The sequence below is a fragment of the Pithys albifrons genome, chromosome 16 (assembly GCF_047495875.1).
Source record: "Pithys albifrons albifrons isolate INPA30051 chromosome 16, PitAlb_v1, whole genome shotgun sequence".
NCBI classification, from domain to species: Eukaryota; Metazoa; Chordata; class Aves; order Passeriformes; family Thamnophilidae; genus Pithys; species Pithys albifrons.
Genome location: NC_092473.1, coordinates 2,919,460 through 2,944,282, shown reverse-complemented (window position 1 = coordinate 2,944,282; position 24,823 = coordinate 2,919,460). Strand labels below are relative to the sequence as shown.

Genomic DNA, 24,823 nt, shown 5'->3' with positions numbered 1-24,823 from the left:
CACCCCTCCCCACACCCAGGAAACAGCAGCTGCAATTACCTGCGTGACCAGCTCAGGTACAAATGGTAATTACAGGCTGCACCCAGGAACCCCAAGGCTCTGTCCTGCTAAGTGTTACATAAATACAAACTAATGACCCGTGCAAATGTTTACATACACAGGACAAAGGGAAAAAAGAACTCCTTTACCTTTTCAAAGGCAGCCAGGAGAACATGGGCGTGCCCAGTGACCTCCACCACCACTGCAAAAGGAGAAAGGGCAGACCTGGTTAAACCTTCAAACAGCACAAGCACAAAAATACCTCGAGGAGAATTTTAGTCCATTGACAATTTCTGAGCCGATGTGTGTACTATTTTCAGCTGCTCCTGTATTTAAACTTTCCTTATCCTGATGTCACAGCCATCCCTTCCTTGTCCTGGGTGATCCAAACTATCCCAGGTTGGAAAAGGAAAGTAAAACAAAGCACTCCGTGGGATTCTGATCCCCCCTCCCTCCCTCCCTCCCCCAATTCCTGGGTTTAATTACCTGAATTTATTACAGATCCATCTGGTTTAACAGCAATTCCAGCCCTGTTGCTTATCACTTTATTTCACTCCAGTCAGACATGCTTATAAAACATTTATTTCTCAAACCAGCTTCAGACACTGAAACAACTCTGCCCAGTTCTCTGGTTTTTCACCCAAAACAAACATCACATCTTCCCTCTCAATCCCACGGCACAGGGAACAGGCTGCCAGAGGTTTCAGTACTGAATTCAGCAAGCAGAGAACAGAGGGGAGGGACAGCCCCAGCCTCTCTCACTCAGCACTCTGAGCTTCTGCTCAGCTCCAACTGGTTGGATCCTTTTCCTTTATTCTGTCCCGACTCACCCGGTGGAAATGGGAGGCAGAGACAGTGGGGGAGTCCCAGAGGGAAGGGAAGGCATGGATTTTATTTCTTATTTTATTTAACACAAGCAGTTACAGGCCAGCTGTAATTTTCCAGGTGCTTCAAACACACAAGGCCAGCTCCTTCCACACCCATCAGTTTTCCAAAATGAACCAAAATGCACAACAATTTCCTCAAATCTTGCCCAAATGTCACATATTTTTGTGCTGATTTCTTTCCAGGAGAGGATTTAAAAGCAATTGCCTTTCCATGTTATTAAAATAGATGAGAGCACATTATTGGCTAAGACTGGGCATGGTATGTGCATAAATGTGTGCTACCCCTGCAGCCCCCTGTTCTATTTCTGATCCTTCCAGACATGCCCAACATTAGAAGGTGTAAATACTTTGCAAAAAGTTCCATAAACAGAGGAAGGGGCTTTATATTTATGGTAAAGAAATACACATACATGTGTGTTTTACTAACAGTGCCTGGAGTCACTAAAAATAGATGCACTTTACAAGTAATTTCCTTTATGTTGCACTCTGCTTTGTTAGTCACACTGGAAATTGGTTCATCCAGTTCTATTTCAGTCTGGTGGGAAGACTGAAATAATGCAATGAGTTTCTGGGCTTTTTCATATCTACAACATAAGAAACTGAGCAAGTGACTGACCTGAACAATGTGACCAACAATGGATTTTTCCTCCCTAATTATCTTACACTTTGTACAAGAGGTTACAGGATGAAATGCTGGTCCTGCTGACCACACACCTCCTGATTTCAGAGAAAAGTGACTTCCCTGTGCCCTTTTCATTGCTGACAATCCAAGTGAATGCAAACATGTGGAGTCCAACAGCACACACACCCCCTAAGGGAAATCCTGTGCAAAGTGAGTAACAATCTAAATATTTACTGGACTTCTCTCTCTAAAGCAGCAACATGCCTTGAAAATAAACACCAGTTACTCATAATTGTTAATTACTATTATTGGTTTAAAATACTCAAGAATTATTTCTCCTCAAAGGAGAAAGGTTTTATTGTAACCATTCAGCACCCCCAGAAAAAGCAGGACAATTTCACACTGCTGAATGAAGCTGCATTTGGTTGAAGAGTGGCCTGAGCATTTTAAAGCCATTTCCTTTTCTCTGCCCATTTTCAGGTTTTTATCAAGACAACTTACCCCTGGAAGGGGGAGAAAATACCCACTTGCTCCTTCCCTTACACACTGCAAAAGCAAAACCCAAAGAACAAAGAAGTGATTTGCTCCACTGGTGGCAGAGCCAGGAGTTCTCCCAAACACCAACATGAACACCTGGCCATTTTTCCTGTAAAGAATGCAGGCTGTTTTCAGAAGTGTGTTTTTATGGAAGAACCCGTAGTTAGCTGGGCCTTCTTAATAAAGGGAAGTTAAGGCAAACCCATGAAATATTTTTACTCTGGAAGGCTCTCCAAGGAGCTGAGAGAGGGCCAGGAGAAGCTCAAGGGAGCAGAGCACTGTGCTTACCATCCCCTTCGTCCACCACTGCCCGGATGACCACAGGGAACACTCCACGGTCCAAGTCGAAGTTCAGCTGAGGGAGAGAAACGAGCTGAGGTCACACAACTCCCCCCGGGGCTGGAGGAGGCAACGCTGGAGATCATGGAACATCAGAGCACTGAGGGTCCCTTCTGGCAGGCCCCCAGTCATGGAATAGAATCATAGAATGGATTGGGTTGGAAAAGATCTCCGAGATCATCAAGTCCAACCCTTGGCCCAACTCCAGTCCCTTTACCAGATCATGGCACTCAGTGCCACGGCCAAGCTCAGTTGAAAAACCTCCAGGGATGGGGAATCCACCCCCTCTCTGGGCAGCCCATTCCAATGCCTGAGCACTCTCTCTGCAAAGAATTTTTTCTGATCTCCAACTTCAATTTCCCCTGGCAGAGCTTGAGCCCATCGTGCCCCCTTGTCCTATTGCTGAGTGCCTGGGAGAAGAGACCAACCCCCACCTGGCCAGAACTTCCCTTCAGGCAGTTCCAGACAGTGCTGAGGTCACCTCTGAGCCTCCTCTTCTCCAGGCTGAACACCCCCAGCTCCCTCAGCCTCTCCCCACAGCACTTGAGCTCCAGTCCCTTCTCCAGCCTCGTTGCTCTTCTCTGGACCTTTCACAAGGACATCACTGAGCAGGAGGATCTAAAACTCAGCACCAGTTTTGAAAAGGAGGCAGTAGGAATAACAATACACTGACACAGCACTAAATACCAGCTGTGGGCAGCATGGCAAAGGATGCCCACTTGAATTTCAAATGGTATTTAATTCTCAATTAAGTCATATATCCTGAAAGTCTCCTGAGTGATTTGTTTCTCAGAATGTATCCAATGCCAGAATTTTGCTTGTGTATGGCAGGATACACTGGCCTTAGCACAGCAGTAATTTCTGCTCCCAACACCACAAAACAGACCCTGACTCTTGCATCAACCTCCTGAAGACCTAAGAGGAAAATCTGTAAAACTTCGAGCTCACATAACACCTTAAGGAAACACGAGACTGATTTCCATCTCCTGGCATGTTATGAAATCCAGGTCCTTGACCTTTCAAATTGGCAAGAGTGAAAATTTAAGATCTCACTTGAGTGCAAGGAAAACAGACTCAACTTCTCCCTTTGCCCTGCACCTCATTAAAGCACTTCAAAAGCTCCATGTCATCTCAGAAACACAAGGAAAGGCAACCTTACAAACACTGAGCTATGCCAGGAACGGAAGTGGCTCCGAGACTGCAGTTCTGGTGGGGGTTTAATTACTGACTTGAAGATTTTTGTCTCATCTCTTGCCAAGACTAAAAAAAGAAAAAGATGTCATTTTGCTGTGGTGCTCCAGGTAGTCTGTTTTCAGCTTTCCTATGAAAACTGAGACCCAATTCCAAGGGCTGCAGCACCATTCAGACACTGCTTTGGGGCTTCCCTGAATTTCCTGCAGCCCCAGGATCATTTGCTCCAGCCAGTCCCTCGAAAGATTAATTATCAAGGCACAAATGGGCACCCAAACCAGCCAGGCTGGAGGGAAGGTGGCCCTTACTGGGAGCCTTAGAGTTGAAAATGCTTCCTCCTCAAATGAATTACAACTTAACTGTTCATCCTGAGAGGAATGACACCTGCTCAGTGGGATGTGACACACCTGGCCAGCCACCAGGTGAGCAGCAGCCACGTGGCTGTGCCTCTGCCAAAGAACAGGAGCTCAGTGGATTCCAAACAGGAAGGATGTGCTGGAAGATCTTATGATGTGCCCAACTCATCTGCAAACCTGAGGGGTGTTGATTTCACCCTCTGTATGATGGTTTTGTATTTTATTACTCATTTAACTACCAGAATCTACTCTCTTTCCAAAGAGTAACAAAGCAAACACAAAAATCTCATGTAACCTCTCAGTGTTTGCTCCAGAACAGACTCCTTGAGCCTCTGTTTTCCAGCTTGCATTACTGAGCTCTCTGGCATGGCACAGAGGGAAAATTCACTGAGGACAATGGATTAAAATAGCTGAAAAACCTTATGGTTTTGCTTTGCTTCCTGCTCTGATTTATTACTGCACAACAAAAGTTGCTCTTTGGCCACTTGAAGGGGAAGTCACATCACAGAACTGAGGCTGCTTTACCTTACAAACTTTGGAGTTCTCAAACAAAAGGCCTCTTTAAGGGAACATTTCACATTAATTTTTACAGCCCTGAGCACAACTGACTCCACACAAGCCACACTCTGTAACTTCCCAGCAAACCAGTACATTGGGAAGACAAACTAAACTTGTATAAAGCTTTCCACAGAACAACCCAATATAACATTAGTGACCCTTCCATGGGCCAGCCAAGAACTGGGTCATATCTGAGAGTTCCACCGAGAAATATGAGGTAAATGTGGGGCTTTTGGACAACACCACCAACAAAGCTGGAAGGAAATCTGCCATGTGCAGTTGTACACACTCAGCTCTGTCAGATCAAAGTGCTGCATTTTGGTGGCCACTCAGGAAGATTCAGCACAAAGACTGATACACACAGAGAGCTGAAAGGGAGGAGAAACTTCCAAATCACAGTGCTTGTCCCACATTTCCTCCAGCTCCAGTAACACCAATGAAAAAAGAGGAATAGGGGGATGCAGCAAAGGGAGCTGGAAGCTCATTCTTCCACAGCATCTCCCCCTTTAAGCTGTCAAAGGGACGTGGCTTTAGTACTCAAGTTAAAACCTTGCTGACAGGAACAAAAGGGAAAATTAAGCTTCACAATTCTTCAAGAAGAAAGGGATCTGAGCTCCTGCTTTCCAGCTCTCTCAGACAACAGAAGGGATTGAAAAGCAGCTCTTCCAGGCTTTTGTAGGCTGAACTTGTGAAATCATCTCTTGGCAGAGAAGCCAAGCCATCAGGAGACCAGACTCTGCAGGCTCTTGGTAACCACCATGGCATTTGTTAAGGCACGGGACTGATTATAGTTATAACTGTAATTTCAAGACAATAGCTATTCAATCTTTCAAAAAGATTACTTTTTTTCTCCCTCCTTTTCTTTTTAATTTTTCTTTTTTTAAATAGGTAGAGTTATCTCCCAGGGTTCACATACACAATACTCTTACACAGGCTCAGAGCAGGAATTGAACACTCCATCAATGTTGATTTCCTGGGAGAAGAGTCCACAGGAACAAATGTATTATCAGCAGCTACACATGAACTCCTCTGCCTTAGAGGTCTCTTATGACAATGCTGCACAGAGCAGGGGAAAACCCATGTCCTCCCTGCCCTGTGTCATGTGCAGGGCAAGCCCTTGGGCCAAAGCACAGAGACTCCAGTCAGTGCCTGGCTTGGAATTTTGCAAAGATATCAAAGATACCAAAACTAACAGGACTCAACAAATCTTGCTATGTAGCAATAGCCACAGAGCTTAATTCAAACCAAGCCCTTGTCTGTTTGCAGTCCTGGGTTAAACTAAGAGGAGGAGAACATTCCTTTATCCAGCATTGATGCACCAGTGGGAATCTGCCCCAGACTGAGTATCACCTCCCAGTACTGTGCTGCTCCAGTGAACAGTGCAGAATGTGGCCCTCAAACAGCACTAGAGCAGTGATCTCCAAACTACTCTGACTATTCATCCCACCAGTAAAACATTTTGAGTACATATTCCCAATATATGTGTGTTTTTCATTTATGAGATATGTACATGTATCACTGAAGTTCTTCCTGCACCCCAAAGAACTGCCTTATATGTGCCTCACTTTGGAGACCACTCTTCAGAGGACCAGCCAAACACCCCAAAATCTTAAACCTAAAACCCACCAACACAGAGAGACTGAGACAGACACTGGTTCCCACCAGCTCTTTGGCTGGCAGGGAGGGAGAGGCTGAGGACTGGCAGGGTCCTCCAGGAAAAGCTCCAGTGCCACCCTCTGCTGCCTCTCTCCTGAACCAGCTGATCAGGGATATCAAAAGTCACTTCCTTGCATTTCCTCCCTCTTGCCCTGATCTACCTGCCAGTTCCCAAAAAACACGCTGTGGCACTGGGAGAAAGTGTCTTCCAGCCATAACCTCCTGGCACTAAATGGAACCCAGTGCTTGTGGGACAACAGGGGTGTGCAAAGAAGGGGACAGGCAGAAGAGACTCACCTCATCATCCTTCCAGTCTGAGAAATCAATCTTGAAGGAGGGCAGGGAGAATTGCTGGCTTACCCCTCTCTTGTAATGCACCGTCTCCGACTGCAGAGAGGGATTCTTTGTGCTGTATCTGAAGAAAGAGGGAGAAGAAAACCCGCTGTAACAAGTGATTTCTCTCTGCCAGGCTCTCACTCACTCGGCCTCTCAGGAGTCACAAGTGGCAGCTCTAAGGGCAGAGCTGGCAGGGGCTGGCAGCCATTCAGTGGGGACACAAAGAGGGAAGGGAAAGGTCAAAGCAAGAAGGTGAGCACAGGAAAGGGAAAGCAGCGCAGACAGGCAAGGTCTGATGGTGTTCACACTGACCTGCCTGGAAACACTGGGTGTCAGGAGGACAGTGGGGTGCAGCAGCTTGGCAAGGGCTAGCTCCCTAAATCCAGGGCCTAGGCAAGGCTGGCTTTCAGCCCAGCACAGTCCTATGTTCTGCAGGAACCCCAGGAAGAACGAAGAATGCCCTAACAGTGGGAACACACAGCCCAGCAGGGTGCTGAAAGCCCCCCTGTGCCTCCAGGGCACAGCTCTGCAGGGGGACACTGCTTGGCTCCACCATCCTGGTGAGCCAGAGCCATTGCAATCCACCCCCTCTGCTCCTCCTGTGCCTCCCCAAGGTGCTGCAGGGCTGCCAGCACCACCAGAGGGACATGGACTGACCCCCACAGCCACCCAGAGGACAGTCCTGACTCCTCCACTGCCCCAGGGCTGGGCTGAGCCACAGCTGCCCCCCAGCTCTGCACCCAGAGCCCAGCGGGGCTCCCTGCCCCAGGACACACCTCCCTGCCCACTGCCCCTGTCCAGAGGGGGATGCCTGAGCTGAACATGCACAGCCTCTCCCTGTGCCACTTCTGGCACAGCAGAGGAGGCAGCAAACCCCAGAGAAGGGTGGGAACATCTGCAGCTGGTTTTACCACCAAAGCCTTTCTTGTCAAACCACCAGCTGTGCTCAGAGCACGCTGAGAAACCAGAGGGAATGTGAGAGATCTCTTGCCCAAGAGACTTACACTGCAACAACAGCAGCCTCCCTCAGCACAGAGACAAGACACACAGCACAGTGACTGGGATGCATTTTGAAGCTGAAGGTGTAAGAACCTGCATACCAGAAGATGATGAATATTAATTAATTCCTCTCAAACTCGAGGAAGAAAGACCAGGTTCCCCACTGGCATGAACTGCTGCCTTTCTCTGGAAAGCCAGAAAAGTTCCTGCACCCTCTGAGGGTCCAGAAGGCTTAACAAATGTCACAAGATCCACAGTAAATTCTGGAAGGCCGTGACAAAGGGCAGGTTCAACACCTGCACTCTGCTAAGGCAGGTGCATTATGTTATTGATGACAATACTCTCAAAGCCCATTCTGTACTGTGCTGAAATTATGCTGCTTTACTAGAAGGTCTCACTCCATCCTTTGCATTTCAAGCATGGTGTGGGAGAGATCGGAATGACAGGTCTTTTATATGTGAATTACAGAGCGAGCAATTGAGTGAAGTTTTATTTACTGAGTTGTCAAGCACAATGAATAGAGCAGCCTGTATCTGGCTCCTTTTGTGGCACTCTCAAAGCTTCTCAGCTCTGCAGAGAGGCACAATTCTCCCTCCACAGCTGGGAAAGCAGGGGATGGAAGAGTGACTTATCTAAGGTGACAGCAAGTCAGGAACTTACTGGAAATAAAGTGCAGAGGAGAGAGTGAAGCTGGGACAGGGGTGTAAAGAAGCTGCTGCTGAGCACCAGGAAGGCTGGAGGACCTGCACTTACAGCACCAGAAGCTCAAACCAGGCTACAACAGCAACACAAATAACACTACTCCAAGGAGGACAGGGCAAAACAATACTCACATTGACTTGCTGCTCTCAGCATCCCCAGAAAAGAAACAAAGCAGGCAGGCAGATTTTCTGAGCTGAAGAGTATGACCATGTTATTAAGGAGGCTCTCCCAAGTGCACCAAGTGAGTTTTATGCCTTGGACTGTGTGACTGCCTAACACATGTCAGGTTTGGATCTGGACACCCTGAGACAACTCTGGACACCTCCAGTCAGCAGCCAGGGCTGGGGCTGGTGGATTCCCTGGAGTCTGCTGACCCCAGAATGTCCCAGGGAATGATCATCTTCCCAAGGTGATGCACAGGGTCCATGCACAATACACACTCCCTGTGCTGCACAGGGGGACAACCTGGCAAGCTGGTACAAGGTAAGTGTCCTGCACAGCAGGGTCTAAGTGGCATCTGCCCACCCCCAGCCCCTTTGGTTGGCATTAGCTGTATTTACAATCTTCTGCTCCATGCCTGGTCTGCTGGGGGCTCACAGACAACAGCAGCAGAGGAGCTCTGCAGATGTGTTACACAAAAAGAGAGCATGTATTAAATAAAGCACAGCAGAGAAGCAACACGGTGTCCCTCCCTGCATAAAGACTGAAACCCTGAATGCCTGAGCTGTGATTGCTCAGACTGCACTGGCCACGCCTCCATCCAGAAGGACCTCCAGCAAACCCACCCTGGGATCACTGGCAGCTCAGGACAATGGAGATGTGAGTGGGACCAAACAGAAGTCCTTGGTCACATTATTTTAAACCTGTTTGTTTGTTCAGGTACCCCTGACACCACGAGAATCACCAGCAACACAAGGCACACACACTGACTGCAGCAGCAGCCCCCAGCTCTGTCCCCAGGGCTCTGCAGCCCAGCTCCTCCTCTGAGCTGTGACACACCTTTCCCCCCACAAAGCAAAGTTTACACTCTGCACTGACTCCTTCCTCCCCCATGTCAAACCCTTCCACCCTCAAAATCAGCTGTGTTTCACAGAACCAACTGTGACTACATCCCAGTGATCTTTGAGAGAAGAGGAACAAACTAAAATTACTCCCACCATCAGCTGCACAGAGAAACTCAGCCTGTGGCCTCTCCCTGTGCCCAGTGCAGACTTGCTGTCAGGGACCTGCAGACCCTCAGCAGCTCCCAAACCACCAGGGGCATTTTAGAGTTTGGGAACTCATGGCTAAACAGTTAAACTGCTGTTACTACAAGCTCACTGGAGACCCAGCACGAGTGTGGAGAGGTTTCCCCCCCTCTCTCACCCCTGAGCAGGGCACCACTCCAGATTCCTTCACTGCTGTGCCCCTCACACTCAGCTCTGCCTGGCACTGCCTTGGGCAGTCAGAAGGCAGTTCCTGTTCCCACAGACACGCTGGGAGCCCTGACTGAGAAGCACCACGTGAGGATCCCTGCCAGCCTGCCCGAGTTCCAGAGCCCTGTCCAGGCTCTGCTCCCCTGGGAAAGCAGGATGCACACAGCAATACTGCCCTGAGGTAATGGTTCTGACTAGAAACAGCTGACAGAGGCTGAGCTTTGAAGAGCCTGTGGACAAAACAGGAGTCCTCCTTCTTTAGTAGCAGCCACACACATTCCATGCCAATTTGCAGGGAAGTGAGGGCAAGGCAGGGTTACTCAAGAGCTTTAGAGGGTACTCAGGACCCAATCCTTCCACTGCAACTTCCACTGCCTGGCAGGCTCCATGTCCTCCCACAGGTGATGAGGAGGGAGCCATTCATGCTCTGCTGGGGTTCAAAGGGGCCAGGAGTTGATGTGGATGGAGCAAGCACACTGACCCTTCTCTCTCCTCCCTTTCATTGGGCCAGGATCTCACAGGTTTCCTTCAGGGAAAAGGGAACTCCAACAAATGTCTCAACTCAAAGTGATTTTTATTGATAAAAAAACCACTAGCAAACTACCAGAAGGCCACAGCCCTGGGTGGCAGGCAGAGTCAGACTGATCCACCCCAGAGAGGCTCCCACAAGGAGTCTGGAGGTTAATCAGGTACTGCACTGCCTTCTCCTCCCCTCCTGCTTCCTCCAGGACCGAGTTCCCACTCTGAGCCAGGAAAACCCAAACACCTCTGCCCTGCAGCTGAATCCCCACAGCCCATATCTCACTCTGAGCCAGGAAAACCCAAACACCTCTGCCCTGCAGCTGAATCCCCACAGCCCATATCTCACTCTGAGCCAGGAAAACCCAAACACCTCTGCCCTGCAGCTGCAACCCCACAGCCCATATCTCGCTCCAGCCCCTGCAGAGCTCTGCCCTGGAGCTGCTGTGACCACCACGCCCCTGCTCCCACCAGGCTTCAAAGCTCACCCAGCAGCTACAGAAGGGCACAAACTGCAGACACAGGGTCTGTCTGCTCGGTGCAATCTATAGAATTTGGCTCTGCAGCCTGTGACCTTCACACAACATGGTGTTCCCTTGGGGACTGGTGTGTGCCTGGATCAAAGCCACAAAGGCTTGTGCTGAGGAAAACCAGCAGTGGTCTCTGATGCCTTCACACAGAAGAAATCTCTGCACAAAGAATTCGTATTAATCACCACAGCCCACGGCCAAAAGCAGCAAGAACACCTTTCAAAGGCCCTGAACAGAGAGAGGCTATTAAATAACCAAAGGGATATCTGAGTGCCTGTGTCTCCCACGCGAGCTTGAATGAAAACAGCCACGCACTGAGCTGCCCGTTGGATTTCACTCTGTGACCCAACTCTTCAAACTTCCACATGCAGAGAGAACAGGGAATCGTTGCAGGGTCACGTCCCCCCTCAGCTCAGAGGGCCGTGGGAGGATGTTTGTGTAGTGGGCACTGCAAAACAAACAAGGAAATGGGATTCGTTTCTTTAATACACCCATTTGCCCATCAGCAACACAAACAGCACAGCCCTGAAAAGGGCAGGGATTGCAGAGCTGGACTGACCTATTTTCATTCTGTTTTCTCTTCATAACAAGAAAATAGAGCTTGGCAACATTATGGGATATGGGAGAGAATCTTTGCTGTCTAAAGAGGAAGATCTTTCTCATTAGAATGGGCTGCAAGACTCAAAGCTCTCACGTCACATTTATCATGAGCTGCTGATCTGCCTGGATTGCTCATGCCTTTAGAACTGGCTCTTTCAAGTGCTTCCAGCTACAAGGGTTGGTTTGACTTCTCCCCTGAGGAAACAACGGCTGCTGTCATGTTGGAACTACACAATCCTTCCTGCCAGTCAGCAGGATACCTGCAGCTGGAGCAGTCCCAGGGCCCTCCCAGGAGCTGTGAGCACATCAAGGCTCCTGCCAGAGAAGGAAGGGATGCATGCCCAGAGCTCTCACAAAAGGAACACGAACATCTCTGCAGCCTGCTCCAAAAACACACTTGTCTCCTAAACCAAAGACACCTCAGGGTATGAACATGTGAACAAGGTGCTGCAGAAGGCAGGCTGTGAACTGGGAGTGCTTTGGCTGCTGCCCATGAGCTGCTGCCAGCCCTGCCATGGAAATGCAGGGCAGAGTCCCCTCTCACTGACCTGGGGGGAACCACATGCTTACAGGCAATCACTGGTGAGCAGTCGATGTACAGCTCATACACCTCCATGTTTCTACCCAATTCCATAACCAAAAAAAATGGACACAACCAGAAAAATAAATAAAACTGAAGATATCAGTTGGTTCAAACTTGGTTGTAATAATGCCAAGGTCATGGGTTCAATCCCCTGTGTGGGCCACTGACTTAAGACCTGGACTCGATGATCCCTGTGGGTCCCTTCCAACTCAGAGTAGTCTGTGAGTCTGTGATATCAAGGGCCTTGAGCTGTTCAGAGATAGGCCAGTGCTAATTCCATGACATTAGAGAGACTCTGGACACAGATCTCTGTTATCCTTGAGGTGATGAACCAGCTGGTCCTCTGAGAACTAATGTGTTTTAAGAGTAAATTGTCACCACAAAGTAATCAAGTAAAAGACATTTCAAAGGAAAGCAGTTCCCTCCAGATTTAAACGGATTCCCAGTTCATCCAAGAGGCTTTTACAGATACCTGCACTATCACCAGAAAGTACAGAGGACACAGGCCTGGAGAGGTGACACTCCTCTACAATCACCAACACCACACATTCACCTTCACCAGACTCTGCTGGTCACCTGTGGCCCCCCAGAAGTGATGACACAGCTCCCTGTGAAACTCAGAGTTCAACAGTTCAGGACAAGAGGCTGGCAGCCTTTGGGAGCTACGTGTTCCCAAGATCTTGGCTGGGAAACAGCAGAGCTGAGCACATCTCCCAGCACAATGACCTGGGAGAGTCTGCTGAACACTCCTGTGTGACAGGTTAGCACAGGCAGCACGGACTGATACAGCCACCAGCTTTTAAACAGAGCCCAAATAACTGCAGGAGGCTTGCAGAAAGGATTCCCTTTGGTCATGGAAACTGGCTAATCCCAAAGGATTAGCTCCCAAAGCTGTGGCTCTCAGGTGAGCAGAGGCTCCACAACAAGCAAAGCCTCTGCTCAGGGAGAGCCACCCCCCTCCCTCTTTCCCTCCCTCCCTCCTCTCACCCCAAACTGCATGACCACAGCCACGTTCCCAGCAGGAGTTTGGCAGGATCGCTGATACTATCAGGATCAGTGGTTTTCCCAGTAGAGAAGCAGGAAGAACTTGTTTAGCACTTCTAAGGAGCCATGCTGCAGGCTGGGAGCTAGGAGAAAATTCCTGCTTTTTACAAGGGTCCAGAAAGTTTCTCCTGTTTTAGGATTGAGCATCGATTTAGGAGAGTGGAAAAAAAAAGTATTTTGTTTTAAAGAGCATCTTCATCCCAATAAGGTGCAATAGAAATTGAATTTATACACAGTAGAGCTTTTGCACATGTTTGTTCCTTGCATGGAGCACCACAAGAAATTGAGTTAAAGGAAAATCTACCAGCCCAGGCAGGGGAAGCTGCATTCCTGTCAGTGCACTGAAGGTGCACTTGCTCCACTCAGAGCTCTACGAATGCAGCCCAGATTTTTTTTTTCCACTAGGATTTGAAAATAATAAATCAAAGTAATTGCAGCACTGTCTCTACAGAATTGCTTTGCAAAGCTGAAATCAGAGCTTCCAAAGGTTACCAGCAGCCAGCAAATCCAGAGAAGCAGAGATGCCGACTTGGGCAGCTGCACTAGCCCCAAGACGTGCTTCAGGAGCCACTTCCACATGGGAAAATAGCCTGGGTTCAATTAAAGCAGCTTATAAAATCTCTATTTGTATCTCACTTCCCCCAGCCCTTATTTCCTACACATCTGCATGAAGTCAGGATCGTGCCTTCCAAAGGGTTCCCTGGCTTCTGGCACCCCAAACTCAGGGAACATGGACTGCCCAAGAGCTGCAGAGCACAGACAGACAGTCCATCACTGCCCAAGAGCTGCAGAGCAGGGACAGGGAGTCCATCACTGCCCAAGAGCTGCAGAGCAGGGACAGGGAGTCCATCACTGCCCAAGAGCTGCAGAGCAGGGACAGGCCGCCCATCACTGTCCAAGAGCTGCAGAGCACAGACAGACAGTCCATCACTGCCCAAGAGCTGCAGAGCAGGGACAGGGAGTCCATCACTGTCCAAGAGCTGCAGAGCACAGACAGACAGTCCATCACTGCCCAAGAGCTGCAGAGCAGGGACAGGCCACCCATCACTGCCCAAGAGCTGCAGAGCAGGGACAGGGAGTCCATCACTGCCCAAGAGCTGCAGAGCACAGACAGACAGTCCATCACTGCCCAAGAGCTGCAGAGCAGGGACAGACAGTCCATCACTGCCCAAGAGCTGCAGAGCAGGGACAGGGAGTCCATCACTGCCCAAGAGCTGCAGAGCAGGGACAGGGAGTCCATCACTGCCCAAGAGCTGCAGAGCAGGGACAGGGAGTCCATCACTGCCCAAGAGCTGCAGAGCAGGGACAGACAGTCCATCACTGCCCAAGAGCTGCAGAGCAGGGACAGGCAGTCCATCACTCCTCTACCACAGGGAAATAAACCATGATTGAATGAATAAGGCCCAGCAGTGAAAGCAAGAGCTGAATGTGGGTGCTTTGGCTTTTGGGAAGGTTTAGTGCCCCAGGGGCTGCTGCCACCCCAGCACAGCTACACCTGTTAGAGGGGCCAGCACTGCTGATCCTGGTTTCATGCAGAGGTTCACAAACACAGGCTTCTCCTCTGCCATCTAACAGAGATGTCTCTCCCAGTGAACCATGGACAGGGTGGATTAAAAATGCATACTTTAAAAAAATTCTTTGAAGTTGACAGCTGTGTTAACTTTCAGCAGCTCTGCCTAGGAATTGTTCAGATTAGATTTAAAAGCTATTGGGTAGCTCGTGTTTGCTGCACAAGGTTTAAAGAACAGACAACAGCACTGGTGACAGTCACTGGCTCGGTGAATGGAATTAAATTTCAGGAAAACGTGGTCTTAAGTGAACCAGAAACTGTGTTTTCTTCCTCCAACCAACCAACAGAGCTCTGAGGGAAGAGCTACTAGTTACAGAGGACAGAAAACACACTCTGTCTGGAAACAGTTGTATTTGGTAACTAAAATACTCCCATCAAGCAATTATTATTCAAAGCACAACTTGACCAGACAGTCTCTCATGAGTCCAACATGAGCAGTTTAAGCAACAGGAACAAACCCTGCTGGTCTTGGGTGATTTGGCTGCAATTCCAGCCCAACACAACCTGGTTCAAGACACAGGTTAAAAAAGAATAAAAGATGTTTCTTTTTAGAATAATTTTGTGGTTTTGCCATTTTGACATAAAATGGAAAAGTACAAAACTGAAAAAAAGTTTTTAAACAATATGGATATTCTTTACAGAGTGTAGCACAAAAAATGCAGCAGAAGTTGGATGTGAAGCTCACACCAAGATGTAAATGCAGATGTTTCACTGTTACTGAGCAATGACAAATTCTCCTTCGAGGTAAACCAATGAGTGAACATGTAAAACAAAACCAAAGTCAATGGTTTAAGCCAGGCCTTGCTGATTTAAGCCATGGCTGAAGTCTGGCAAGGTAAAACATCCACCCTGGCCATAGAGGCCCTCAGCTCTCCCCATCATTGTTTCATTCCCATGGATTGTTTCCTCCTTAGGTCAGAAAACAAGGAGCACTGCAGGGCAGCAGAAGGGGCACTGCCATCTCTCCACATTGTACCTGTGTTGGGAAAAGAGGACTTCAATCTCCAAGGCTGCCATTCCAACACCTTCACTAGCACTAAATTCACAGGAAACCTAAGGACCTAAGAGACAGAACATGGAGACTTGATCAGGATTTCTAAGGCATTCTGCTGCATTCAGCTCTGCTCAGGAAAAGCTGGACCTAAACAGAAAGTGTTTTCAGAGTTTGTAGAGAGATATTTGTAAGGCACTTTAAAAGGAGCTCATTTATTACCTCCCCAAAACAGAGGCTTCAACAGAAGAAGGGAAGGGGCCTAAAACAAACATTCTGGATCAGGATATCCTCCAGTTTGAAGGAATGTGTATCTGCATGGGAGAATTAAGCTTGTCTCATTTCTAAAAATACACTATTCATTGACCATTTGTGGGGTGTTTATACTTCATATAAAACATGTAAGCCACCTGATGGTTTGCCACACACCCCTGTCCCTGCTGAAAGCTCTGCAGGTGCCTCCAGTCGAGTCCAGCCCCAGCTCCAGAGCATCACTGCAGAAGCCATCAGCACCACGTCCCAGAGCCACTGCTCAGCCAAAAGCCTCTACTAGAGGAAGCCAAGAGCTTCTGCAGCCTGAACCTTCCTTTACCCATGGAGCAAAAGGAATTCTTTGTCCCATGGCCACTGGAAGTCTGCCATCCCGTACCAGCAGCTCACATGTACACAATTCCCACATTCCAGCCACCTTTGCTCTCCACAGAGAGGAAATTCTTCATGATCTTATAGGATGTAGTGTTGATTGGATTGGTTTAAACGTGCTCATTAAGATAAAAATGTTTTAAAATCTCTAGGGATGTGGTGCCAGGATATGAGAAAAACCCCACAGGTAACGTTTTGATCATTCTTTTCACAGCTAACTAAAGGTGCACCTGGCAGGAGATACACAGACAGGGTTTGAGGGAGTAAATCCTCTCCCACCTCCCAACAGCCTGTGCTGAGGTGGTCATTTATCCCAAAAGGGGCTTTGGAAGGGCTTCAGTTCTAGAGACTTGCTCTGTAAAGGTCAGACTGGACTTTACTTTGGTGGCCCAGATGCAGAAATGCAGTGAATTAGCTGATCTGGGGAAAAACAGGTAGCATTTGAAGGGAAGGGTGTTTGGGGTTTTTTTAATTTCACAGAACTCCTTTGCTGATAGAACACACAGTTGTGAGTTCCTCTCCTTTGCTGTACACAGAACAGTTTCCCTACACCCTAAACCAAACCAAAAAGAGAACAAAAGAAGATATTGGCTGTGTGAGGGAAGTGAAAGTAATATTCAAAGTTATCAGGATGTATGAAACAAAACAGAAAAAGCAGAGGTTTCCCTCTCCACCACCTGTGGCAGCACAGGCTCAGGGGTCACTCACAGATGTCTGACAGCAGATCTGTGCCCTCACATGCCCACAAGCCCAGCACTTACACAGCCATGCCACCAACAAACTCCTCCGTGGCCTGGCAGTAGATGGTGATGGCAACACGGGCATCTGCATCGAAGGTGAACTCCAGGCTGTACAGCACCTTCTGCTTCCCATTCTCCTCCGTGGGACTGTCAACATCATCTTTGTACCTGAAAGGCAACGGCAGAGGATTAGAATAGACATTTGTGAGACATCACCAGGATCACCCTGGAAACCAGGACAAGAGTACCCCATCCAGGTGTGTGGGCACCATGGGCTTCCACCTCAGCCTTCCCAGAGATTTGCATTCTGTGCCCTGAGGAAGGTTCTTCCCAGATTTCACTGCAGTTATTAAAGTGAACAGTGTGTCAATGGTGTTGGGGGAACTCACCCAGCCTGACAGTGCCAGGACACAGAAAGAGACAAGAAAGGGAAGTATTGAATGTCAAACTCTCAGGATAAGAAACATTCTCCTTCCTTTTAAGTCTTCATATTAGGCTCAGCATTTGGGCTAAAGAAATTCTACATGGGCTTGAGAAATCTGAAACCCATTTTAACACTGCAAATGAAATGGTGCCTGACAGGCCAGAAACAAGGTCTGTGTAACACAAAGAACTCCTGGACCTCAACAAAAGGTACCTGCACTATCAATCACACAGAAGATGATGCTCAGCCCAGAAAGCACCTGAATGTTGAAACTTCAAATACCTTTAAATGTACAAATGATCAGCTCTGATGCTGTGAGGGGCTGGAGCTTGCAGGTATTTGTTGTATGAACAAAAACTAACACATCCAACTGCCCAACAGACACACAATAACCAGGGCAAGAATGAGTTTAGAAGCTATTTCAGTGAACATAAAATGAGCCATAACTTGGCTATGGGCTACTGCAAACTGGACCCCATGGGGTGATCACCACAGCCCAGTGTTACCCCTCCCTGCTGCTGGAAAAGGCAGCTCACAAAGCTGGTGAAGGAGGAGCTGTGAAGCAAGTGCCATGGCAGGGCACTCCCAGGAGTGCCCAGGGAGACCAGAGACCCTGACCAAACAGCCAGCACAACACACGACGAGAAGATCACAGAATGACAGAATATGCTGAGCTGGAAGGGCCACACAAAGATCATCCAGCCCAGCTCCTGGCCCTGCACAGACACCCCAACAACCCCACCCTGTCCCTCAGAGCATTGCCCAAACACTCCTGCAGCTCTGGCAGCCTTGGGGCTGTGCCCACTGCCCTGGGGAGCCTGGTCAGTGCCCACCACCCTCTGGGGGAAGAACCTTGTCCTGAGATCCCACCTAACCCTGCCCTGACACAGCTCCAGCCATTCCCTGTGCCCTGTCCCTGCCCTGGCACAGCTCCAGCCATTCCCTGGGTGCTGTCCCTGCCCTGACACAGCTCCAGCCCTTCCCTGGGTGCTGTCCCTGCCCTGACACAGCTCCAGCCCTTCCCTGGGTGCTGTTCCTGCCCTGACACAGCTCCAGCCATTCCCTGGGTGCTGTCCCTGCCCTGGCACAGCTCCAGTCATTCCCTGGGTGCTGTCCCTGCCCTGACACAGCTCCAGCAATTCCCTGGGTGCTGTTCCTGCCCTGACACAGCTCCAGCCATTCCCTGGGTGCTGTCACTGTCACACAGAGCAGAGGTTGGAGCTGCCCCTCCTCTGCCCCTCGTGAGGAGCTGCAGACCCCAGGGATGTCTGACCTCAGCCTCCTCTTCTCCAGCTGCACAGTCTCCCTGCCTCACAGATCAAAGCCCCAGACAAATGGATGGGATTCACTGTCAGGGCAGCAGCAGATTCCCACACACAAACTCGAATCCCAGTGTAATTCCAGGGCTGCAGGTACCACTGTGGGCTCAGGCACTGTGTGGGAATGCTGGAGGCAGCAGGCTGACTTTGAGAGGTGTAACAGCACTCAATTTGTCACCCAGCTCCAGCCCCACTTGTTTATCAGTGTTACCTTAATTGCCAATTCCTGGGTCAAAGCCAAGCAGCTGAACTGTTCAGGAAAAGCTTGGCACTGTCTCTGACTTCACAGTATCAGTCAGACTCTCCCCTCATTAAACAGCCTCGATGAATAGGCTGTGCTGTCAGAAATACTCAGAAATGTGCCAGGCATACCTCCATAATTCAATCTAAAATTGCCAAGGGAATCCTTATTTACCGAGTTCACTGACACATAATAACTGCTGCCTAATTGAGAGGGTTCCAGCATGAATTTTACTCAACACCATACTGAACAAGAATGAAACATTCAGCTTCAGAAGGTGACTAGAGAAGGTGGACAATAAAATTTAAGTACTTGCACTAATGTAACCTTAGTGAACACTCCAGCTCACACCTGCATTCCTGACTCAAGGGCTTGCAGAGCTCCAAACAACACTTTTGGCAGAGGTTCACCCAGGTCAGAGCAGCAAATCAAGCTAAACACACCCAACACACCAGGATAAAGAAAGACAAGTCCCCAAAACTGAGAGTTTGAACATCTGCAGCAGCCTGGACAAAATATACAGCACACAGCAAGATGGTATTTTCACACAAGCTGATTGCATTCAAACAATAAAATCATGGCACTCGAAGGCTGTAAAGAAGAAACACTCTGAGCAGAAGGGCAGGTTTGTCTGGAAAACACACAAGGGAGCATCAACATTCTGTGCTGGACTGACCCAAGACCACAGATGGCAGCAATCCACTCACAAGTGTTGTGTGTGTCAAGAGAGGAGCAGCACAAGCTTCTGCAAGTTCTCTCTTGCTGCTCCCTCTTGATCTTGGCAGTGAAGGATCCAGGATATGACAGATTTGCCAGAAGGAGCAGGGTGGGAGAACCAGCAGCCCTTGCAGGAGAGCACTGCTCAAAGTGCTTCACAGGCTCACCTCATGTACAGGGAGGCTTTGAACAGAGATGCCCAGCACACCTGTGAGCTGCAGGTGGGCAACACAGACCCAGGCACCTGTACCAGCCCCAGAGAACACGGAGGGAGACCTGGGGCTGGGGGCAGCTCACACAGAAGCAACATGGCATTAGCACAAACATTGCCTGTTTCATCTGCTCAGGGAGGTCACAAAAAGCATCCCAGATCACCCTCCTGATCCCAACTTTGCACCTTCCTGCCAGCACTCAGAATATGCTTCCATCCTTCCAAGAAGGGGTTAAAGTCAGACTAGAATAAATCTGTTGCCCTGGGAAACCACTGAGGGGCCACTACCAACTGCAGTGCCTGGAGAGAAGGGTTCTGGAGGATGCATTTGCAGGGAAGTAGGAGAGCCCAAGCTCTGTCTGCCTGGAACAGCAGCACTGGAGCAGGGGCAAGGTACATGGCCCTAAATGGTGCCAGTCACAGCAAGACTGTGCACTCATCTCCTGCTGGAGGGGGAGAAAAGCATTCACAGCCTTCCAGGACCTGAAGGGAGCCTAAAAGAAAGATGGAGAGAGACAATTTACAAGTGTCTGGAGTCACAGGACAAGGAGGGAATGGCTTCACACAGAGAGAATAGGTTTAGATATCTGAGAAAAAATTCTTCCCTGTGAGGGTGGGCAGGCCCTGCCACAGGTGCCCAGAGAAGCTGTGGCTGCCCCTGGATTCCTGGAAGTGTCCAAGGCCAGGCTGGACAGGGCTTGGAGCAACCTGGGATAGTGGAAGGTGTCCCTGCCCATGACAGGGAGTGGGACTGGATGATATTTCAGATCCCTCCCATCCCAAACCAGCCTGTGATTCTACAACCTGCAGGAGCTCAGCTGAGGAAAGACTGCCCAGGCAGCTCTGCCAGCTGGGAACTGGCCCACAGGATGAGCAAAGACTACTCTGGTGCAGACCTGGAGAGGCAGAGACATCTCATGCCCCACCTTACAGTGCAGGAACAATGGAATGTGACATCAGGGGAGTACATGACACGAATCACACGTTCTGCATTCCTTCTTTCCTTGCAAGGGGCGTGGCAGACAAGGAGGTGGTTCAAGAGTGGTTCAGGTGCTCCAAGAGCTCTTCTCTCTCCCCCTGCACTCGAGGTGTTCAGTGTCCATGTAGTGCCCACAGGCAGGGTGGGTGTGAGGTGGTCCCAGGGGCATGCACAGGAACCAGTGGCTTTGCTGGGTGTGCCTCTGGGTCATGCACAGAGGTGCATCATCACAGGGCCTTCACAACCACGTGTACAGAGCAAAGACACTGACCACCTCTGGGGACAAAGAGCTGATCCAACAGCTTGATGGAAAAGGCAAAGCAGGATGACCAAGGGAGCCCAGGCCACCCGGTCTGACATCACTCCTGGATGAAACAATGGAAATGCTGGAACTTTTTGTTTGTCTGTTAAAGAATTCAAACATAAACATACAATTAACAGCAGCCATGACGATTTTATAGAACCAGGGTGAGTGGAACACAATTCCATCCTTTGAGGAGGTTAAAAACTTGGCCAACAACTTGGCAGACATGCAGGATAAATATAAATATTCAGTATTGCTTGACTGAGTATGTGGGACCTGCATCACCCAGTGTCAGAGCAGGGATTAAATGAGGGCAGAACTCTTGACACCTCTGCCAGCACTGACTTTCATGGGGTAGATCATCACCCAGCAGATTTGGGGGTTCTGTAGAGACTTGCCCAGTTGAACACCCTCCAGGGCAGCAGGGCAGGCAGGCCCAGCCCCTCACCACCTCCACCATGGGATGAACAGCTCCAAGGATCTATGTCATCTCTGCTGTGCTGGACAGGGAAGAGAAGGGATTTCCCTTTTCTCTCTCACAGCCATTCACCTGTCTCCCATCTCCCTCAGGCCCTTACCCAAAACACTCAGTGGTTTCTCTGCTGTCCGTGCTATTCCTGCTGCTTCAGACACATTCCCAAACCACTACACCTGCTGGTTCCTTCAACACTTTTGTTCCATGATGCTGCACAAATCCCAGAGCCCACACTGAAGCAGAGAGGCTGTCCCAGGGTGCAAGTTTTCCACAAAACACATGGTCTCATGAGTTGACCTCCCTCCTGCAACTGGAAATGCTTCCAGGGTAGGAGTGAACAGCCAGTGCCAGCCCATCAGGGACTGCAGCTCTGAAATAAAGCTTCTGATCCAAGGCCAAACATGGGACACAACACAGACACAAGGAATTCTTTCTCTGTTAATGCTTAACAGCAAAATTCCTGCTACCCTTCTCCAAACTTCAGTCTCACCCTCATAGAAATCACACAAGATGCCAAAGACTCAGAACTTCAACACCAATATCCACAGCTTTATTATTTCCCTCCAAAGCTGCTGGAAGTGTTCAGGATTTGGTAAAGCTCAGAGTTTTGTCTGGTCAGAGCTGGGCAGGAAACCCAGAGTGGGCATTTTCCCATATTCCTCCATAGCACCTCTTCTGTGAGGACAGGCTGGGAGGGCTGGGGGGTTCATCTGGAGAAGGGAAGGATCCAGGGAGACCTTGGAGTGCCTCCCAGTGCCTAAAGGGGCTCCAGGAGAGCTGGAGAGGGACTTTGGACAAGGGATGGAGGGATAGGACAAGGGGGAATGGCTTCCCACTGCCAGAGGGCAGGGATAGGTGGGATATTGGGAAGGAATTCATCCCTGAGGGTGGGCAGGCCCTGGCACAGGTTGGGCAGAGCAGCTGTGGCTGCCCCATCCCTGGGAGTGTCCAAGGTCAGGCTGGACAGGGTTTGGAGCAACCTGGGCTGGTGGGAGGTGTCCCTGCCCATGGCAGGGGTGGGACTGAATGGGCTTTGAGGTCCCTCCCAGCCCAAACCATTGTGTGATTCTATGAAAACAAAAAGCTTGTGAGAACTTTACCATCAGAATCTGCTTTACACCTGAATACTCAGCTCAGCATCACTTTATTTGGTGGAGGATGTGGTAAATTAACTAGTTCTGGAAAAAATGCACAAACCTCAACCACTGGTTGTGAGTAAGCCAAGGTCACAAAGTGTCCTCATGTGCAGAGAGTGAGGAAGGAAAAGCCTCTAGTCCAGAACAGCAGAAAGGCAGAGGACAGAATGTACCCTTGGGGACTGGCAATTAAAACCTCATTTTGGGTCTCCATCAGTGCAAAATTAAACAGTGACACTGGCAGTGTTGTCAGCACTGACAGAGCAGCAGCAGCAGCAGCAGAAGAGCCTGTGAGAGCTCCTGAGGCAGAAAAAGAACAGACAGCACCAGGAATGAGATGGATGCAAACCTGGACACTGTCAAGGTGCATGTTCACTACATCCCAAATAGTCCAGAGCTGCAACTCTGCTTGGGAAAATGGGATGTGTGACCACAGAAAGTAGACTTCATGTAATAAATTATATGTAATAAACCACACCAACTGCTCCATCAACAGCAAGGCCTCTCCCAGGGAAAAAGCTGCTTCCCAACTGGCTTCTGAGAGATGCTACTCTGCTTATGTGGATGATTTCAAGGAGGACCAAACACCCTTTTCACTGCAAGTGTGTGAGGAAAGCAACTTATTCCCAGAGAAGCACTTCACCCCTCGGCTGAAAAACCAGACAACTTTCAGAGCAATTTACCAACAGTCACTTCTTTGGAAGTTCTTCCTTCTTTCCCCATTTAATCAGTTTTGAAACCACAGGTTTTTCTAATTTAAAATAAACAAAACAAAACAAAATCAACCTTCAGGTTTCACATAATCATAGAAACATAGAATGGATTGGGTTGGAAAAGACCTCTGAGATCATCAAGTCCAACCCTTGGTCCAACTCCAGTCCCTTTACCAGATCATGGCACTCAGTGCCACGGCCAAGCTCAGCTGAAAAACCTCCAGGGATGGGGAATCCACCCCCTCTCTGGGCAGCCCATTCCAATGCCTGAGCACTCTCTCTGCAAAGAATTTCTTTCTGATCTCCAACTTCAATTTCCCCTGGCAGAGCTTGAGCCCATCGTGCCCCCCTGTCCTATTGCTGAGTGCCTGGGAGAAGAGACCAACCCCCACCTGGCCACAACTTCCCTTCAGGGAGTTCCAGACAGTGCTGAGGTCACCTCTGAGCCTCCTCTTCTCCAGGCTAAACACCCCCAGCTCCCTCAGCCTCTCCCCACAGCACTTGTGCTCCAGTCCCTTCTCCAGCCTCGTTGCTCTTCTCAGTTGGGTTGGAAGAGACCTCTGAGATCATCAAGTCCAACCCTTGATCCAACCCCACTGTTATCACCAGCCCAGGGCACTCTGTGCCCTGGGCTGGTGATCACAGTAGGGTTGAATCAAGACATGGTGGATTCTCTGTCCCTGAAGGTGTTTAAGAGGAGACTCAGTGCCACATCCAGTCCCTTCTCCAGCCTCATTGCTCTTCTCTGGCCCCGCTCCAGCCCCTCAATCTCTTTCCTGACCTGAGGGGCCCAGAACTGAACACAACACTCAAGGTGTGGCCTCACCAATGCAGAGTCCAAGGGAAAAACAGGCTGAGGGTTCTGTGTGGTTGTGACTCAAGCTGCTCACGTTCCATGCACACCCTCAGAGACACCTTGGCTGGAGCTGCAGCTGGAGCCAGGCCAGCACTCCAGCCCCCTGGAAATGCTCTGCCTGGACATCTGCCCAGAGCTCAGACCCAAACAAAGCCCTGTGTGCTGTGCCCTGAACCTCAGCCATCTGTTGGAAGGGGCAGATGCCGATGCCAGCGCGAGCCAGAGTTTAATCCAGCTACACTGCTTTGGGTCTCAGCATGGAGCAGTGAGAGGTAACAGAGCCCCATGATTATCCAGGCCTCCTTCCCCTATGCATGGGACACAAGCCATCTAAACAACACTGGACCAAACTTTACCTTGGCAGCAGGAGAAACTTGAGGAAGTTTCACCCTCGGCCAATAAATCTTCCTGGGCTGTGACTCGCACCAGACCCAGCTTTGTTTTGCCTTCTCCTTGCACAGGAATGCAGGAAGGAATCTGTCTGTGGGGTTTATTGACCTGACTAATATCTTGAGTTCATGCTAATGATTTCATGGCTTTGTTTACCACTCTGGTCCCTCCTGCAGAGACACACACACATCACTGGTCCTGT

General features: G+C 49.5%; 1 protein-coding gene across 3 annotated transcripts in view; it reads right to left on the bottom strand.

Moving 5' to 3' along the window:
- Positions 1-24,823, bottom strand: part of MGRN1 (mahogunin ring finger 1) — a 56,722-nt gene that overhangs the window by 17,458 nt on the left and 14,441 nt on the right. For all 3 annotated transcript variants that reach the window (XM_071570857.1, XM_071570855.1, XM_071570856.1), the window contains exons 4-7: positions 16,878-17,024; positions 6,483-6,600; positions 2,374-2,440; positions 189-241 (exon numbers count right to left, since the gene is read on the bottom strand). In XM_071570857.1, coding sequence (XP_071426958.1) covers positions 189-241; positions 2,374-2,440; positions 6,483-6,600; positions 16,878-17,024 — 385 coding nt within the window. The remainder of the gene's footprint in view (positions 1-188; positions 242-2,373; positions 2,441-6,482; positions 6,601-16,877; positions 17,025-24,823) is intronic.